Below are 20693 nucleotides of genomic sequence, written 5' to 3'. Positions count from 1 at the left end.
GTAGAGAACGCTTTTATGGAGCAGCTTATAATTGGTGGACAAGATTTGAAGTATAATAATATTAACAATGATGTAATATATGTGCTGAATGCCTGGAGAGGTTAAGGTGATAATGATGATATCAGTATTAACAATTGTAGTGCTTGTTAAAAAAATAATAACACCTGGTATTCTGGTTTTACCTTACATCAGAATTGAAGATCTGTTGGAAAACTTACAAGATCATAAAATTTAGATGACCAAAATGGATATCCGTGGTGCCGTGGATGCTGCTGTTCCAACCAACATTATCGCTGCCAAGGCTGCAGAAGTTCGCGCGAACAAAGTGAACTGGCTGTCCTATCTTCAGTAAGTACGGACTTGCTGTGAATCATGGGTAATCATGTGCTTTTGCATCAGGCTTTTTCATGGTCATGCTTCTGTGAGAGAAATATTGGAAAAATACTAATAAATGTGGAAGAAAACACACTTCCTTCTTAGAGCTTGCGGCTCTAGTGAGGAGCAGAGCGGCTTAGGGCACCTTTGACCTCTGGAAAGTTGTGCTTTTTCAGTGAGCGAGAAACCATGGGATGAGCATTAATGGACTATGGAGGGAGGAAGAGGATAACGTGCAGAGCCTGCTGCGGGCTCAGGGTGCCTTGGTGATCAGTGTGGGGACAGATGGTGTTGCAGAATAGCGCATACAGCTAGTAAAAAGCGTAGATGTTTGAGCTCAAGACCTGGGTTGGCCTTCTGGTTCTGTGTGCTAGTTTGGTGGTCTTAGGCAACTCTCTTCTCTGAGGTCCATTAAAGTGAATGTGAAATGGGGATACATATACCCCAAGTTTTTATTTTTCTGAAATACTGTATTTAAAGTACTAGCACAGTAGAATACAAGCGTTAGTATGTTGAATAAATTTCAGTAAATTTCAGTTTCTCCCCTTCCTTCTTGTGTATATTAAGATTTATCATGGTGTTGTCCTATAATTATCTGTAACATAAGTGTTCATTTATTCTTGACCATATTTTATCATATTGACTTTACTTCATATCTGTTTATTTTGATATATTTATAACAGTGAGTTATTAGGAAATTCAATTTAGATTTGCATATACATTTTGAAAAGTAATGTGAGGGATCTTTAGGTTTACTAGTATATTTAGCAGTTTGCTTTATTGAAAGGATATACAGTGTACAAAAATGATCCGTTTAGTTCTGTTAATCTCATCACTTATCAAATATTTATTCACTGACTGCCAAGTTTGAGGCATTTTTTCTGGGCTTTGGGGCTAAACTCATAATTTACTAGGGAAGTCAGATATTTAAACATTATTTTAATTCAGTATATTAATTGCAATAATAGAAAGGTGCACAGGGAATAGAAAGGTGCACAGAAAATGATGAGTGCACAGAAAAAGAACAGCTAATCCTTCCTCTAGGAAGTTTTCCTGAAGGGGATTTTCAAAGGTAGGGAATTAAAAATAGCATTCTGGGTGGGGAATAATTCATGTTTTGGCAACAGGCTATGGGGGGAGCTGAGGCTGGAGACGCAGCAGGAGCCAATCGGGAGGGTCCTGTGTGCTATCAGAAGGAGTTTGGACTTGATTCCGTCAGTGCTTTTCAAGCTGATTCTTAAGCTGTGAAATCCATGGTTGATGTGAAGTTCAGTAAGGAAGCTCAGCATGTAAAACAGATGCAGATGAAAGTGATGGTTGAATGGAGGTAGGAGTGTATGTCTCAGAGTCATCTTTTGAGACCACACTTAATAGACTTATTTGTGGAATCGAATGAACAAAATGAATTGACCAACAAAATAAGACCGGAAGCATGGGGTCATGGAACAGACTGACTTACCTCAATGTGGGGTTAGAGGGAGAGAGGAGAAAAAGCAAAGAACTTACATACTTATATGCATAGCCCATGGACACGGCAATTAGGGCAGTGAAGATCTGTGAGGGTGGGTAGGGGTTGGGAGGAAGGGGGTAAAGGAGAGGGGGAAACGGGAGATATCTGTAATTCTATAAACAACAAAAATATATTAAAAATAAAATCACTGTTGTAGTTATTAGAAACAACTGAAGTGTGTAAAGTGGGAGTTAGACGATCAGATTTACCTTTTGGTTGGATTTTTCTACTGACAATGTAGAGGATAGATTTGGGGATAATAAGCCCAGAGCTAGGGAGACGCTGTGGCAGTATTCGGGTTGTTGGTATGCATAGAATTAGATAGATTTGAGAAAGTCTTTGTGATTAATTTGATGTGTGAGGATGAAGAAGAATCCAGGCTGACTTCTGGCTTCCTGGAAGGGAGTGGGTTATTGTAGGCCTACAGACTCCAGGGCAGCGGGAGGAGGGACTTCCTGATGTTTCCTTTATTCATCTATATCTGTGTAATTGTTTAAATCCCCTGTAAAATTAGGATTGTGAGCTCTGTGTCCTAATTTTATTTCAGAGTACGTTTAGACTAGAGCGCAAGGAGTTTCATGTTTATAAAGCCTGATTCTGTTTATAACCTAAATAGAATAATATTGCTATTGATCATAAAGCACTGGCTGACTGGCAGAAGTTGTGTAGCGTTGGAATTTGGAACATTTTTTGTTACATGGAGATTTTAAATTGCTTTCCCTTCTGTTCCTCTTGTTCCAAGGCCTCCATACTTTATAAGTTGGATTCTCCCTTTTTCCTATTTTCTGTCGGTTATTCAGTTGTCCATCTCATGAATTTCTTTTCTAAAACTCCTCTGCTCTGTATGTCTGCGCACAAATGTTCACCAAATGTTAGCTGTGTGCCTGCTGTCAAGCTGTTGGTTGTGGGGACACCAGTGGGTGTGAAAGCTTACAGATTGATAGGGGCTGGACACACGTATGAATTATCAGTGAATCTTATATCATATTATATTCTGATAAAATAAAACCTGTGGAAGAGTTCCCCAAAGTCAGGAGGCCATAATAATATGATAATGCTTCATCCCTCACAAATTAACATGTTATTATGAAGATACAGTGTTTAAAAAATGTATTTATATTTGACTCAACCTTTTCTTTTTTTTTTTCTTTTTTTTTTTTTTAATATATTTTATTGATTTTTTACAGAGAGGAAGGGAGAGGGATACAGAGTTAGAAACATCGATGAGAGAGAAACATCGATCAGCTGCCTCCAGCACGCCCCCACTGGGGATGTGCCCGCAACCAAAGTACATGCCCTTGACCGGAATCGAACCTGGGACCCTTCAGTCTGCAGGCCGACGCTCTATCCCCTGAGCCAAACCGGTTAGGGCTCAACCTTTTCTTTATCATTCACCTAGACAGTACAGACAGTGGAACCTCGATTCTCAAACTTAATTCATTCTGGAAGGCTATTCGAGAAGCTATTTATTTGAAAATGGAATCATTTTTTCCCATTAGAAATAATGTAAATTGAATTAATCTCCAGATCCCAATGATTCCCTGTTTTAACCTTTCTTATATATAGTACATGTCTAATGTACTGTTTAATCTATAAATAAACACTTTAAAAACAAAAAGGACATGAAATATAAATGAAAATTTAACAATAAGGAAATGAAGTGTGCAGTAAAAAATGAAAATTTACATACACACTGGAACTTACCTTTAATGCTGAGAGCTGTTGATGACTGAATGTGGAGAGGAGGGACGGAGGGGTGTTACTGTTTGGGAGGGAAGTCCCCTTTCGTAAAGACGCCAGGTAGCTGTTCCTCTGGGTTCTTTCTCTCTTTTGTCCCCTTGCTCCACTAGCACAGTCATGAAGCTGTCCTCTTCCACCAGCGTGGCCTCCAAGCCTCGAAATGGGCAGGAGCATTGTCCGTTACAAGAAGTGCCTGGAATGGCAATTGTTTTTCCCAGAGGAATTTCTTCACACTTGGGCAAACACTTCATGAATCCACTCACTAAAAAATTGCCTGTTTACGCAGGCTGTGCTATTAGCCCTCCATATCACGTTCAACTTGTTCTTCATGACATCATTTTCTTGAAAACTCACGGGTGTTCAGAATGGTAAGCGAGTAGAGGCTTCCTTTTGAAGTCCCCACTTGCATCCCCACACAACAGTAACATCAGCCGGTCCTTCACTGGCGTATGTCCTGGCAGTGACTTCTCCTCCTGTGTGATATAGGTCTTCTTTGGTGTTTTCTTCCAGAAGAGGCCTGTCTCATCACAGTTGAACACCTGTTGGGGAACAGATCCCTCGGCCTCTACGTATTCTTGAAATTCTGTCACGAAATTAGCAGCAGCTACTTTGTTAGAACTGGCAGCCTCCCCATGCTTCATTACACTATGAATGCCACCTCTTTTCTTACATTTATTGGCCTTAAACCAATCACTTTCAGCACTCGTTTCAGGGGTGTCTTTCAGGAGGTCTGTATGCAGCATCTTTGCCTTTTCACATATCATTGCCTTCGAAATGCTATCACTGGCTAACGGCTTTTCATTTATCCAAATCAACAACAATTTTTATACCTCTTAAATTGCCTGTGATTGTTGTTTCGTGAGCACTTTCACACCCTTAGCAAAATCAGCACTCTTGATGGCCTCTTTATGTTTTAAAATTGTGCTAATCATAGATCTTACCTTGCCATACTTAGTAGCCAGATCACTTAGTAGCCAGATACTTCTATCATATTTTGCAATTACTTCTTTTTTTTTTTTTATACTTTATTGATTTTTTACAGAGAGGAAGGGAGAGGGAGAGAGAGTTAGAAACATCGATCAGCTGCCTCCTGCACATGGGGATGTGCCCGCAACCAAGGTACATGCCCTTTACCAGAATCGAACCTGGGACCCTTCAGTCTGCAGGCCGATGCTCTATCCACTGAGCCAAACTGGTTAGGGCACAATTACTTCTTTTTAAAGCTCTATCATTCTCTCAACTTTCCTTTTCACTTCGCTGCTGTAACTTAACCTTCTTAGGACCCATGGTGATTTACTATATTTAATAATAATAAACAGCAACAAAAGCAAAAAACCATGAAAATATTCACAGGACAATTTCCTGAGATTTTAGCAACATGAGGTGTAGCAGTAAACTGACTCATATTCATGCATTCTCTTCTTTGTCACCGGAGGGTTGGTGGGTTGAGAACCGAAGTTTTGTTCAACAACCGGGACATTTTTCCATGAACAACTTGGTTGAGAACTGAATTGTTCGAGATGGGAGATGTTTGAGAACTGAGGTTTGACTGATAAAGGAATAGGTGTGGCTATATTCCAGTCAAACTGGAATCCAGTAAAACTATATCCTGAGAATATGAGAATCATAAAATATTGTCCTTCCTCTTCATGTTAAAGTTTAATAAAGAAACAAACTTTTAACTAAAAAATTAAATAATAAATGTGGTAAGCATTAAAGTGGAGAGATATAAAGTTTTCTCACACAAGAAAAGAGGGAGCACATAATGTCCTGGGAGCAGTGGTGACGTCTTTACAGAACACATCAAGATACTTGTAGGAGTTGTCTAAGCAGAGGAGCTGGGGCCTGCTGTGGAGGAAACCCAGGCAGGAAGCTGAGACTTGGAAGAACTTGCAGTGCTTGGGGCTGTCGGTAGTTTGGCATGGCTCCCTGCAGGCTGCTGCTGGCCAGTTTGCGGCATCTGCATTCACCTGTTTCGTAGGTCAAAAACCTAGGAGTCATCTTGACTCTTCTGTTTTCCTAACAACCCACATCCCATACATTAACAAATTCATTTAGTCGTACATCCAAAACACGTCCCGGATCTGACCATCTTTCTCTCGTTCCACTGCTGCCACCCTCGTGCAGGCTGTCATCACGTCTCATGTGCTCTCTTGTTAGAGTTCACCGGTGGGTGGCTCTGCTTCAACTGTTCTCCCAAAGCAGCAGTTCTTTACAAAGGTGTGAGCTGAGAGTCATTTCAAAAATATTAATGAGATCAGGTCACACTGCTCAAACCCTCTAGCTTTCCCTGCCGTTCTTGCTCTTTTTCACACAGCAAGCTAATTGCTGCTCCAAGCTCTTTGGACTGGCACTCTGTCTCTCTGAAGTTCCTCCCAAGATTACTTGGCTCATTAAGTCAGTTCGTTCAGTTGTCTGTGCCGGTGACTTCAGAAAGGCCTTCTCTGAAATGCAACTAAAATATGTTATTTTCTAGCTTCTTACCAGCCTTAGTTTTTTTCATAGTGTTTACAATTCTGGCATTATGGTTGTGTGTGTGTGTGTGTGTGTGTGTGTGTGTTTTTAAAAAAAGTATTTATTTCTGCCTTTGTATATTTTCCCCACTGGAATGCAAGCACAAAGAGGGATGTCTAATTTATTACTATGTTGCCTGTTATTAAAGGTATTAGGCACATAGTAGGCTGCCAGTTAATATTGGCTGATTCAGTCATGAATGAGCAGAGTACTTGTTGGAAAGTGGTGGAGATGAGTGTTTGGAAATGAGAGTAACATATTTGGTAAGTAACATACTGTTTCACAAAATTTTTAAAAAATATGTTTGTATTGATTTCAGAGAGGAAGGGAGAGATAGAAACTTCAATGCACACCTTGAAGAGTAAAGGTCCATTGAAGAAGGGACTCCTGAAAGTAGGAGGACACAGGATAGTGTAGGGTGATTGCTGGAGGACAAGGGTCAGGATGGAAAAGTTATTTTTTTCCCAGAGGAGGAGGATCACATTTTCCTGAGTCTGCTGGAGAAAATTATCATAGAAGTGTATATAAAGTATCCTTAGTCTTGATGAATTAGAAGGCCAAGTAAATTGTTTGGCTTGGGAGGGGACTAAAGGTAAGGCTTTGGTTAGTGCGAAGATGTGGCATGTTATTAAGTTATTACTATGGGCCAGGCATTGTACTAACCACCCCATGTGAATTGTGTAATTTCTTCTGCAGTTCAACTCCTTAAAAGCCATGTGGTTATTGTTGCCATTTTGCAGGTAAATTAACTCACTCCCAGAGAGGGCACGTGATCGTGATCGGTAAGTGGTGGAGCTGGGCTTTGAACTCAGGTCTCTTTGATGGCAGGGCCCACGTGTCAATCCTCATGTTTACTACTAAGGAGAGAGGAGAAAGACTGAAATTCCTCATAGTGGCTATTCAACTCTTACTGAACAAAAACAACTTGTTCTTACTTTCTAGGGGACAGATGATTTCTGCTGAAGATTGTGAATTCATTCAAAGGTTTGAAATGAAAAGAAGTCCTGAGGAGAAGCAAGAAATGCTTCAAAGTGAAGGCAGTCAGGTGATTGATGTAAACATTATATCGTGAAAACTTCCCCATGCCATTAAAAATTCTAGAAATGTTTTTTTTTTAAAAATATATTTTATTGATTTTTTACAGAGAGGAAGGGAGAGAGATAGAGAGTTAGAAACATCGATGAGAGAGAAACATCGATCAGCTGCCTCCTGCACATCTCCTACTGGGGATATGCCCACAACCCAGGTACATGCCCTTGACCGGAATCGAACCTGGGACTTTTCAGTCCGCAGGCCGACGCTCTATCCACTGAGCCAAACCGGTTTCGGCTAGAAATGTTTTTTAATGAGTACGTGATATTCCATTGAAGGTACACATCGTATTTTAACTACAGATCCTTTTTTATTGGAAAAGTTTTTGAGTAACTTCCAGTTTTCTTTGTTAATTTTGGAACAAGTGTTATATTGAATATGTTTATTCTTTTATCATTTTCTGCATTTCTGAAAATATTTTTAGAATAGATTTCTAGAAGGGAAATTACTGTTTCAAAGTATATGATACTTTTAAAGTTCCTGAACTTTTTTGTAGAAAAAAATTTTTACTTTGTATTCTCACTAGAATAATAAACAATTCCACAATCCATCAGATTTTCTGATACGGGACCTTGATTGGCTGAAGGAGTGCATATACAACTCAGTCTGATTCTCACAACAATTTGTTATGCAAATTTCTGAGAAGTTTGGGAAGGAACCTATTGTTGGTACCAGTTTTATTTATTTATTTATTTATTTATTTATTTATTTATTGGTTAATCCTCATGTGAGGATATTTTTCCATTGATTTTTAGAAAGAGGGGAAGAGAGAGAGAGAGGGAGAGGGAGAGGGAGAGGGAGAGGGAGAGAGAGAAACATCAATGTGAGAAAGACACATCGATTGGTTGCCTCCCACACACACCCCAACCAGGGCTGGAGCCTGCAACCGAGGTGGGGTGTGCCCTGGACCCTTCAGTCCGCAAGCTGACACTCTATCCACTGAGCCAAATTGGCCAGGGCTGTTGGTACCAGTGTTTGTTGAATTCCAGAGAGATTGTTACATAGTTGATAACTTGAAGAATGGAGACAGGTCAAAGCCTTCTGTTTCCAATTCCCAGCACCTTTGTTGTTCTGCTTCCTAGTAAACACCAAAATAATAATATTTAGTTGTCTACATAACTTAATCTTTATGTTGTCTTGGGTAATCAAGAGTTGATAGTGGCTAGGCCTGTCTATTTAAAAATGGTAAACATTTTGAAATTTATCACTAGAAATGAGTAAAAATCTGATGCAATTCATAGTATGGGTTTCCTATAACTCATCATAATATTTATGAAAGGTATACAGCTTTTGTAATTGAAATCTGTTAGTGAATAGCTTTTGTACCCTAATTTAGACAAGCAAAATACAGGGGGTTGGCAAAAGTAGGTTTACAGTTGTGAATATGTGAAACACAGAGTTTATTCTTGTATTATTTTATTATTTACCATACAAACAACTATAAACATTCTTTTGCCCACCCCATGTTATACTGAAATTTCATTAATATGTTGTGTTTGTAGTTGAAGACAATAATTAACATTGATTTCATTTTTTCTAGTGTGCTAAAACATTTATAAACCTGATGACTCATATCTCCAAAGAACAGACAGTTCAGTACATATTAACTATGGTCGATGATATGTTGCAGGTAAGTATAGTCTTTACTTAATACATTTGGTGACTTCACCTTTTTGTGTACTGCACAGTGACAGCATTTTTGTAAGCTTTCACTTACAACAGTGGTTCTCTTTTAGAATGTAATAATATATTTTTCTTCGTTATATGAGTTGTAATTTGCTAAGAGTGATAAAGATGGGAAAGATGAAAAATACAGGCTATTTTTGTTGTTTTTCAGTACAGGAAGTAATCCGTAGGCATTTTTCCTCCCGCAACACCTCTGAGTTCTTTGTGAGCACTAGTAATGTTTGGTGAGTCACCTGAGGCTTTTTGGATGTCTGAGTAATTACAGATGATATGGGTCCTTCTCTTTCAGTCATTCAGCAGATTTTGATGCCCCTATGTTCCAGGCCAGTGTGAGGCCCTGGGTCTTCAGTGCTGATTATAGGCAAGGTTCTTGCCCTCAAAAGCGTGGTCCCTTTGAAGACGTTTTGCTAATCGTCTGAGACTTTTCTAGTTGGATAAAGTTTTTACTTACTGCCTACTGTCCCTGAACACAGAAGAGCCTCCTTTATTCACAATTTTGTATTTTACACCAGAGTATAATCTAGGTTTAGATTATTGGCATATAGAGTAGTTCTTTTTGAAACAGGCTGTCTGGCTGTAAAATCCAATGCCTGTCTTCATGTCTTAGGAAACTTGAAGAAGAGTGTCAGTCTAGCTGCTTAGGGGCTGTTCTGTCAGTTTACAAGGAAAAGCATATTTTGATGGCCTACTATGTGCCAAGCACTGTACTAACAGATTGAGAATACAAAGGTTAGGAAGAATGGTGCTGCCTACCTATGGTCCATCATGTCATCTATTGGGAGTGAAGTGATTTTATAATGTGAGAATTGATATCCAACCTTGGGTGAAGCAGGCCTGTCTGAGAATGACCTTGGTCCTCTGAGCACTTTTTCCTTTAAAAAGTAAAGTTAAGAAAAATGGGGAATGTTGTGGTCTGCCTTGGCTATCCAGATTATTATATGGGACTATACCTAGAATGAGGAGGCTGTGAGTTTGTATGCAGACCTTGGTTTTATTTATGTCACACACACACACACACACACACACACACCACACAAATGCACACACACCACACAAACGCACACACAAAAATATCCTCAATTTTTATGCTTATCCACATGTCTATAAATTAAAAGCCATGAGTTCACACTCTGTCCAATTTCATTTTATCTCAATACTTCATTCTTGCCTCTTTTTCCCATACTTGTAATCTCTTCTGACAGTGAGATTGTGAGATCCTCTTATCCTCCATCTATTAACTCATTTATTCTACCCAATAATATAAAGAAAGTAATTTTTTTTTTTACTTATATAGCTGTGAAAAACAAAATCTTTTTCTAGAGTTCAGTGTTTGTTTGCAGTATTTTATCTTTAAACTGCAGGTATGTAGGTCAGAGTATTGTGCTCAAGTTTTGTTCAGAGTGGTTAAATTATTTTTCTTTAAATACATTTGGATTCATTTGTATTCTGCTCTAGTTTTTTTCTCATCCTTGTTTATTTTATTTTACTATTTTTTTGATTATGTAAAACATTAATATGCTTCCAGAAGTTAAAAACTATATACAGAAAAGTATACTCAGAAATATCACCAACCCCTATCCCATCCCTTGTACCCCATTCCCACCTATCTCTTGTGGGTAACCAATATCCTAGATTTCTGGTTTATTTTTCCTGCGTTTCCTTTTTGCAAAAATAGGTAGGTACATGTGTATTTTCTTATATTCTCTTTTTTTTTTTTAAAATACAAAAATGTGTACTTGGAGAAGAAGGGCTTTATCCATATTTTCTTAAAGGTTTGTAACTAGGGCTCCTGGGACAGTGATGGCTGGAAATACATTGTGGTGTTTCTTTTTTTAAAAAAAATGTTTTTATTGATTTCAGAGTGAGGAAGGGAGAAGGAGTGAAGGATAGAAACATCGATGATGAGAGAGAACCGTTGCACGCCCCCTACTGGGGGTCAAGCCTGCAACCCAGGCATGTGCCCTTACCCGTGTCTTCCTGGTTCATAGGTCAATACTCAACCACTGAGCTACACTGGCCAGGCTGGCAGTACATTTTTAAGCAGGAATTGAGACCACAAAAGACTGGTAGAGGAAGATGGGTTTTAAAGTTATTTAAAATGTATAAAATATTTTCTGCTCTTTATGTATGTAAGGTACTTTGTTCATTTACACGCACAATTAAAATTTTAACTTTGGAAATTATCTACCAATGGAGTTAATGATGACCTGAATTTTGATTCCTTTCATAAAGTCATCAGCATAACCATTTTCATTGTTATTCTAGATTATAATGTTTATTATTTAAGGAATGGTAGTCTGTCCCTCAAATGGGGTAACTGTTAGCACAGACCAAAATTAAAATTAGGGTGTTTAAAAAGAATTAAATACTGATCTGAAAATTAAAATGATTGTTTGTGTGGTTATTTGTGCTTTTACCAAATATTGCTACTTAGAAACCACACTCAGTGAACCAGAAAGTATATTTTAGCCAATAATATGCAGAGAAAATTTAGGGGAGAGGTAGAGTTTGCATGATTTGAACTAAGAAATAATTGTTTCTCAATTCCTAAATCCACTTGCTAGTGTGAAATACTGTTTTTTTTTGGCTCTCTTTATGTGCCCTGATTTTTCTATCATGATATTCTAAGAGTAACTTTGCACATTTGAGATTTCTCTAATACCCCATTTCCCTTGCCTGCTTGTACATAGCATGAGATTCTTCCTGCCGATCCTTTCATCTACAGCTAACTTGTGATGTTTCTGCCCTCTTCCTGTTTTGTTTGTGTGGAAGCAGGGTAGAGGGGTCTAGATAACAGTGGGGAAGTCAGGTCAGCAGTGCAGGCTCAGAAGAAAGTAACTTAGAATGCTACACTTTGCAGGGCTGGGGTCTGCTGTCTTGACTCATTTGAATTAAACTAATCAGAATAATTAAAGGTGATTTTATTTTTAAAATACCCCTGCCCCCAGCAATATTCCCCCGCCCCATAATAATAACCTCAGGGAGGCAAATCTTATACACACTGGAAAAAGAAAACAAACGAATTGATGGGATATAAAATGAAAGGTTGAGTAGTAGTGCATGGTTGCCACATTCTTTAGGAAAATACATTCTGATTAGTGACATCATTCCTTTTCTTTTTTAGGAAAATCATCAGCGTGTTAGCATTTTTTTTGACTATGCTAAACGGAGCAAGAACACTGCCTGGTCCTACTTTCTGCCAATGTTGAATCGCCAGGATCTCTTTACTGTTCATATGGTAAATTTGAATTGATCAAATGTCTGGTTTAGGGAAGAAACACACCTGGGCCATTTATGACTTGATAATCCCCCAGTTCCTAGAGGAGTAATTGGTGTGATAACTTTGCAAAGCAGTGTTTTCTTATTGGTGTTTAATAATGTGGGGATAAGGGGAAAGTAAAAGATAGGTTTGCTTTGATACAGTTAAAGTTTTGTAGAGTGTAATGATGAGTCAGAATAATAGCCTTGTAATTGATGTGCAAATGCCTCTGGACATCTATGACAGGATTAACTGAATTTTACTTTAGAAACTAAATTTTGCTTTGAAGCAGCTATTGTGTTTAATTTTAATTAATTAATTTTTTATTTTTTCAATTAGCAATAATCGCACCTCGATAAACCTCATTGGCTACGATACTGCCACTGTGTAAAGCTTTAATTTTTATTTTAATTAAGCAATTACTTAATTGCTTTGTAACATTTTTGAATACAATGCTTTTTTAAACTTAACATTGAAGAATTATTTAAGGAGTATGTGGAGATGTATGAGAGGAGGCTTGAGAGAATAAGTCTTTGACCAAGCCTTTCTATTCTCAGTGTGGAGTGAGCCATGGGGTGGGAGGGCTCCTGAGGTTGCTCATCTTATTAGATGCCTTTAAGTTTTCCAAGTCAAAAACACTGTCAGTGAAACAATATTGAGCATATGAATTCTCTCTCTCTTCTTATATATCCATATTCATTTCTGTACAAATGTACTCATATATTGTATATATTTTAACAATGACAAGAGAAATAAAAAAGGGGGACTCATGAAATAAACTACATTATAAATAATAATTTTAAAAAATAATGTATTTTATTTTTTCAAGTTGTAGAGGCTTGTTTCACTATCTGGATACTGGTTTAAAAATCTTCCTAATATTGATGGTTTTATAATAAAATTGACAAATATTTTGAAGACCAAATCTAAAGTTAGGGTAAAGTTCATCATTATTAATTGTGTAGCCAAATCCATGTTTCAATTTCTTTATGATTTTAATTACTTTTGGGTAATCTTTACAATTTTGAGGGTCAGATTGTTATTGGTTTATCACATGCAGATGAAGGAGCTTTATGCCAGGAATAGAACCCTTAGGTCTTTCTCTCTCTTTTTTAATACATTTTTTATTAATTTCAGAGAGGGAGAGAGATTGAAACATCAATGATGAGAGAGAATCATTGATCGGCTGCCTCCTGCACTCCTCCTACTGGGGATCGAGCCCAAAACTTGGGCATGTGCCCTGACCAGGAATCGAACTGTGACCGCCGGGTTCATAGATCGATGCTCAACCACTGAGCCACGCCAGCCAGGCATCCTCAGGTCTCTTGTCCCTTTGTCTTTGCCATTTTGATTGTGTTTACATTGCTGATTATATTTTCAACTCCTGGTTTCCTTACAGGAACCTTTTCAAGCCACTTATCTATTTTGTGGAAGTTAAGTCAGTTTAAAATAGGTAATGTATCTGTAAATTTACTTAGATAGGCACATGAAAATGTCAGTATGTCAACTTAGTGAATTAGTTGAGGTACTCCTGTTAGCCCTCCATGGTGTAGAATTCCAGATATGGCATGACACTTGAATATTTGACCTGCTGCCTTAAAAGCGTTCCTCTATCACCTGGCTCAGCTGTATCCAAGTATGAGAACAAATATCAATCCATCAGTATAGGAATTACTTGGGAGTTAGCTAACCTTAGTCTTCTGTTTTCTACTAGGATCAATTATCGCTGAATAATTGGAGTTTTGAAACAATGACTTGCTTTCAGAAAGTTCTAAAAAAATATAAAATTGGATTTGCCTATTGGATTTGCCAAAATACTGCCTATTTTGTTTGTTCATATACATATATATATATTCAGATTTATTGTGTAGTTATTCAGGTATAATCCTATCTAATAAAAGAGAAACATGGTAGTTGGCGTACAACCGCTACCCTTCCCATTGGCTAATCAGGGCAATATGCAAATTAACTGTCAGCCAAGATGGCAGCCGGCAGCCAGGCAGCTTGAAACTAACATGAGGCTTGCTTGCTTCAGTGACGGAGGACTCCAACGTTCCCCGCCTGCTGCTGCAGGCCTCTGAACTGCAACTCTAAGCAACTATGTAACAAATATAGAAGCTAAACAAAACCCCAGAAACCTGCCCGGCTTCAGCCAGCAGGATCGCAACATTGAAAGCAAAGGCCAGAAACCTACTTTCAGCAGCAGAGGCCTAAGAGCTGGAGCCAAGCCTCAAAGCTAAAGCTGGCCCAGAATAAAAAAGAAAAAAAAAAGGAAAAAAGGAGCGGTTGGGAGCTTCATTCACCCCCAGCCTGAAAACAGCCCTCAGCTCCTCACCCAGACTGGCCAGGCACCCCAGTGGGGATCCCCACCCTAAAGGGTGTGTGACCAGCTGCAAACAGCTATCATCCCCTCACACAGGCTGGCCAGGCACCCCAGTGGGGACCCCCACCCTGAAGGATGTGTGACCAGCTGCAAACAGCCATCATCCCCTCACCAGGCTGGCCAGGCACCCAGTGGGGACCCCCACCCTGATCCAGGACACCCTTCAGGGCAAACCAGCCGGCCCCCACCCATGCACCAGGCCTCTACCCTATATAGTAAAAGGGCAATATGCCTCCCAGCACCGGGATCAGCGGAGCAGCGAGGCCTCCCGGCACCGGGATCAGCGTGACAGGGGGCAGCGCTCAAACCCCCTGATCGGCCCTGCTCTGTGTGTGACAGGGTGCGGCGCCCCCCCCCCAACCCCCCCCCCCCCGCCATGGGCCCTGCTCTGTGTGTGACGGGGTAGAGCCATAACCTCCCCATCGGCCCTGCCCTGAGTGTGAGAGTGGCGGCACCCCAACCCCCTGATCGGCCCTGCTCTGTGGGTGATAGAGGGCGGCGCCCCAACTCCCCAATCGGCCCTGCTCTGAGCCCGACCAGGGGCTGCACCTAGGGATTGGGCCTGCCCTCTGCCACCCAGGAGCAGGCCTAAGCCAGCAGGTCATTATCTCCCGAGGGGTCCCAGACTTCGAGAGTGCACAGGCCGGGCTGAGGGACCCCCCCTCCCCCTCCCCCCGAGTGCACAAATTTTTGTGCACCGGGCCTCTAGTTGACAAATAAAATTATAAGGTATTTAAGTGTACAACATAATGATTTGACACACATATACTTATCATACCTATTTAATAAAAAAATTCATGATTGGTTTTATAGCTTGAAGAAAATTGAGAAATCTTTGAATGAGGAAAACAGGCTATATTTTTGTATATCAAGAGAGATGGCTGTTTAATACTAGGATAAGTTTTATACCAAGATAAAGATTTTAAGTGTGAGAACTCACAAGAGGCTTTTAAGGTACTGGCTGGCAGTTTGTTCTAGATTGCTCAGGACTGGCCGGTGATTTGGTGAGAGTCTGCTGCTAGAAGGATTTCTGTGTTCTTTGGATTTTTGCTCGTCTTATAATGAATCCCATTCTTACTTTTGAAACTCAGAATAATATAGAGAATGTCATGAAAATTTTAATTTAATTTTGGTTCACATTATTGGAAATATTTGAAAATACATTTTAACTATATTTAAAGACACATTTTTAAAAATGAAATATAAACTATTTTTGGAGGAGTTGAGTGTTAAAAAAATACAGCAAAATGGTTACAAGGCCTGGTTTTTAAGGTATATGATGTGATTTTTAGAATCAATATAGTATTCAACTGTATTTCTTGTTTTTTAGGCAGCAAGAATTATTGCCAAGTTAGCAGCTTGGGGAAAAGAATTGATGGAAGGCAGTGACTTAAATTACTATTTCAATTGGATAAAAACGCAGCTGAGTTCACAGGTAAAAGACATTTCTTTTAGTATCTTTGCAAGGAATGTAACATCCATGCTCTCTCAAGCTATTTATGGTAATTATGGGAAATGACAAAAAGAGTCATATATTAAAATAATGCCTACTCTTAGGTATGGTACTCTGCTTCACTTTTTCTTTCTTTGACTGGCTTCAGCTCCATCCTTTCTGTCCTTTCTGCCACTTGGGATTTTCCATTCTAGATGGAAGTACCTTCTTTCTAGGTGGCTGCCAAGATCACACAGGTCGGAGGATTGAGAGGATTCACACAACTCCAAAGAGCATACTCCTGTAAGGCTTATGTGACAGGGAAAGAAGCTGCGTCACGGAGAGAGTGCAGGCAAACTTTGGGGCTGAGAGACCTTCAGGGGCAGCACGCACCTCTGTCTTAGGCCTCTGGACCACCAACTGTGGGAGAAATCTTGATTTTGGGAGAGCTCTCCAGATATTTCTAGGGGATCTTTCATGCCCTTTTAGTCACTTAATCAGGCTGACTAAGTAGTTATACCAATAAACACATTGGCTTTGGGTGCCACCAGGGAGTTTCAGCACTTTATACATCATTAGTCAATCCTCTCATTCTAGTCCTGGCCAAGAGTCCAATTCAGGTTTCTAGGCACTCCTGGGATAGCATGGAGCTGCTGGCCCAGCTGTGAGATAGCCTCACAGTGACTCCTCAGGATTTCACTGTACCCTTGTGGGATTGGACATTTAGGTCTAAGGTTAAATATGAAGCCTGCTTATTGGCTGTCTTGTTGCTTTCAGACCTCTCTAGCTCTACTTCCCATGGAGGAAATAGCTTGCTGGCTTAATGGCTGGGAAAACGACAACTTTTCTGTTTTTGTCTTCATAGTTCCCTAGAACAGGGCAAAAGACTAGATACTTATGATGGCTCAGTGGAGTGTTTCTTTTAGGCTTCCAGTATTAGGTGGCAAGGGGGAGACTTGGTGGGAATGGTCATCAGAAAAGGAGTGAAATGAAGGAGGGGAGGAGTATTCTGGGGAAGAAAAGGTAGAAGAGAATGAGATTTGGGTGTTGGGCTGGTTTACATGAAGGAATGGGCCAGGAGAAGTAATACAGGAGAAGCAATATTGGTTGCTATTGTGTTGTAAGTGTTAGAGTTCAAATAAATGTCTATTTGAAATACATTTTTGGAAAGTTGACATTTAGATTTCAGCAACTATTATTTTAATAGGTTTTAAGTTGAAGCATAAGGGAGACACCAGGATATTTGGCTTAGATTGATTTTTTTACTTATTGCCTGCCTTTTGGGGGGAGCCAAATTGCTTTATATTTGGATAGGGCTATTTTGGAGTGTCTTTAATTTTTTTTTGTCAGTAGCATAAATATTAACACTTTTTGGCTTAGTTTTTAAAGTATTTTTACAAGAGCCACAAATATAGATTTTAGTGAGTTTGTGAGGCATTTAAAAAACCAAGATATTTAGAACACGAAAATATTTTACAGTTTTTTTCGATATATTTCATTTGGGATCAGAATACTTAGTTAAATAGGTACATCCCCATTTTTCTTTTGTATTTGAATTTACTTTTTCTTTGAGCAAACTTCATTCTGCTTTAGTGTTAGCTTTATGGTATAGTGGTAATGGGGTTCTATTGTAGCTGGATTCATAAAATGAGAATTGGCAGGAAAAAATGTGTAGTTTGCCACTACACATTTTGGGTTGTTTCATCTTAGACTTTTCTTCATAGGAATAACATTTATATTGTGTCTCAGACGATTAGTCATTTTTGGAATGATTAACTATGATTGTAATCTTGTTGAGCAACTGGGGGGAGGGAATATTTCCTTCTTTAAATGTTTTTCCCCCCCAGTTTTAATTCTTTTTCTTTTTCTTTTTTTTTATTAAAAAATTTCAATGTTGACACAATTGCAGGTGTCTCCTACTCCCCCACCCTTTGCCCACATCCACCCACCCCTGTCTCCCTCTCCTTTGGTCTTCACCAAACAAACTATTGTCTGTGTTCATGGGGAATGCATATTGATTTGAGAAAGAGAGAGGGAGACAGAGGGAGAGGGAGAGAGAGAGAGAGAGAGAGAGAGAGAGAGAGAGAGAGAGAGAGATTGATTTGACTCATTGGTTGACTTAGGTGGACTCATGCATGTGCCTTGAGAGAGAGAGCGCGAGAGAGAGAGAGAGACAGACAGACAGACAGACAGACATATTGATTTGACTCATTGGTTGACTAGATGGACTCATGCATGTGCCTTGACTGGGGATCAAACCTGTAAGGTTGGCATATTGGGATGATTCTCCAACTAACTGAGCCACCCAGCCAGGGCATGTGGGAAATATGTCTGTTATCACTAGTGGGAGCAAATATTTCAATGTCTAGAACTGTTTTCATTAGAATTGGTGTTAGATAAATGCTCTTATAAAGACCTTTTCAGTATCTTTCTAGAGTACTCTTTTTATCACTGAATCTTTGGCTTTGTTTACGGTATGGCATTTCTGCTTTGCAAGTCCTTCTGCTTACAGAGTGACTCTTCAGGGTTCCCAGGCCCAATCTAGCTTTGCTTTGCAGAGTCTGGTCAGTGCTTCTGCTAGGCCCTGGATGGCACTCTCTCTGTTACTGTGGGCAGCCACCTCTTCCATAGTGTTTTATCAGATTTAAATTATAGACTTGTTAAAAGAAAGAAACATAGGATTATTTGGGATTTTATTTTCTACCTTGCTTAAATGTCATTTGATAACACTATATCTGGAAGGTCTCTTTTTCTTCAATGTGTTTTCTCTCTCAAAAAGGGACCACATTTTATGATTCTAATAGAAATAAATTTTCAAAAGTCCAGATTAGTTGCAAATTTGGATATTTTATTCTTTGATTTATAGCAACATTTAGGAGTATTATACTTGGTTATGGGGGTATGACACTTAGTAGATAATAGTTATTGCACAAAACAAAATAAAATTTCCCTTATGAAATTTATTATCACTTTTCTTTTGCATATTCAGCCTTTAACTTTCTACCTTAAAATTTCTTTGGTCATTTTTATATAACATGTAAGATTTTGATTTTCATTGTAACTTGTTAGCATTGTTGTGATAACTGAATTTTAAGTTCTGTGTGGTATCTTCCCATCATTAGGTACCTATTTCAAAAACTTGGCACAGAATATAGGGTGGATAGCTCAGCTTAAGACAGTTATCTTATTGGATAAACAATTTAGTAAGTAAATCCTGAGACTTGGAAATTTGTGCCAGCTTCATTCATGAAATTTAGTTGGAGCTTAGTATTCAGCTTACTATTGTTCCATATTTTATAATATATTGACTAAGATATTATATGGATGAGTATTATGATATTTAGAATATTTCATATCATCCCCATTCTTTTTATTAGTTGATACTCCATTAAGTAGGATTAGGAAAAAAATTATAAAATTTGCTTAGCTCCCTTTCATACACTGATAAATTAGGATAAAATTAAAAACAAAACTAAGTAATAAGTTATTTATTTTGTAATAGAAACTGCGTGGTAGCGGTGGTGCTGTTGAAACAGGAACAGTCTCTTCAAGTGATGTAAGTACATTCCTTCTTAATTCACTAGCCTCCTAACGCCCTGAATCTAAGTTATTTTGAGTCATAAACATTTAAAATTTTGAAGATGTTTACCAGTGCCCCAAATGTAAATTCATGGGTTTGATGTCACCTCCAGTTAGGTTAATGGTATTGTAAACACTGTATTTTAAATATTTATGGTCTCTGGTGAGCACTGTTCTGTGGGTACACATGAGACTTGTGCTTCCCTGTTGCTCTTCTTGGGCCACTTTGTGTCAGACCTGAGAATCAAAGCAAGAGTGAATTCAGATATGCAGCTGGAGCAAATACTCATAACATTACTCTCTTCAAGCTTCAGTTGTCTGATAAACTAATATCTTTCTAATAGATGCGTGAACATTGCGTCAAGCAGTTGAAAACAGTTCAATAACCTTATGCACTAAAACTTGCTGCTTGCACTGTGTTGCTCAAAGCTTTATATGGGGCTACATGGTGGGCAGAACCCCTTTCCCCCCTTTGTGGGATAAATCTCTCCCCATATTTTTGTAGAGCCAAAACTTAAAAGTTAAAACTAATCATGTTTCTCAAGTTCCTTTTGGATTATAGCTATTTTCCCCATTTGGGATTGGTTTAACTTTATTGTACTCAGAATAGCACCAAAACTGGCAGTAAGTTTGGACAATAGGGCTGGAATGATTGGAACCAGTTGAGAGAAAAATAAGGGGACAAAAGTTAGAAATGTAGGTGAAGTGCATCTAGCTTCATTTGTTGGTAACATCTCTGAAAACCTGGAAAGCATCGTTAGAGGATAGTGTCTACAGCCTGCCTGTGAGAGACCTAAATGAAGCTTTGTAGAAGACATTGAATGTCCATATTAATTACTGTAACTTCATATTTTGCATGGAACATACCTGTAGGTATTCTCTGAGATTATAGATGGCAGCAGAAACCACTTTCAAAGTCAGAGATGAGGCTTCTCTTGGGGCACGGGTTGAAGGACTTATCAAATAGAGTGTTAGGCCAGAAAATGGCCATTAGCCTTCTGAAATGAAGTCAGAACAAGGTGTAGGACTAGATGAGTTATCTTGGGGCCAAGGTGGTGGGAAGTGGTGGGTATTCAGCCATTAGTAGATGTTTAAATTGGGAATCTTTATTTTACCGACTTGA

General features: G+C 39.0%; 1 protein-coding gene and 1 pseudogene across 8 annotated transcripts in view; one reads left to right on the top strand and one right to left on the bottom strand.

The window, feature by feature from the left end:
• The window catches only part of ATP6V1H (ATPase H+ transporting V1 subunit H), a 79187-nt gene that overhangs the window by 1286 nt on the left and 57208 nt on the right, over positions 1 to 20693 (top strand). For 5 of the 8 annotated variants that reach the window (XR_004972477.1, XM_036338218.1, XM_036338216.1 and 2 more), the window contains exons 2-7: positions 193 to 348; positions 7082 to 7184; positions 8772 to 8861; positions 12042 to 12155; positions 15890 to 15994; positions 19494 to 19547. Coding sequence is in view for 7 of the 8 variants with exons in the window: in XM_036338218.1 (XP_036194111.1) it covers positions 236 to 348; positions 7082 to 7184; positions 8772 to 8861; positions 12042 to 12155; positions 15890 to 15994; positions 19494 to 19547 (579 nt within the window). In the remaining variant the exon portion in view is untranslated. The remainder of the gene's footprint in view (positions 1 to 192; positions 349 to 7081; positions 7185 to 8771; positions 8862 to 12041; positions 12156 to 15889; positions 15995 to 19493; positions 19548 to 20693) is intronic. The other 3 variants (XM_036338215.1, XM_036338213.1, XM_036338217.1) reach the window with 3 other exon arrangements.
• On the bottom strand, positions 12402 to 12571 carry LOC118671058 (annotated as a pseudogene).

Source organism: Myotis myotis, unplaced genomic scaffold (genome assembly GCF_014108235.1).
Source record: "Myotis myotis isolate mMyoMyo1 unplaced genomic scaffold, mMyoMyo1.p scaffold_m19_p_16, whole genome shotgun sequence".
NCBI lineage: Eukaryota > Metazoa > Chordata > Mammalia > Chiroptera > Vespertilionidae > Myotis > Myotis myotis.
The sequence above is the reverse complement of the archived record's forward strand: the minus strand, read 5'-3'. Positions and strand labels throughout refer to the sequence as shown.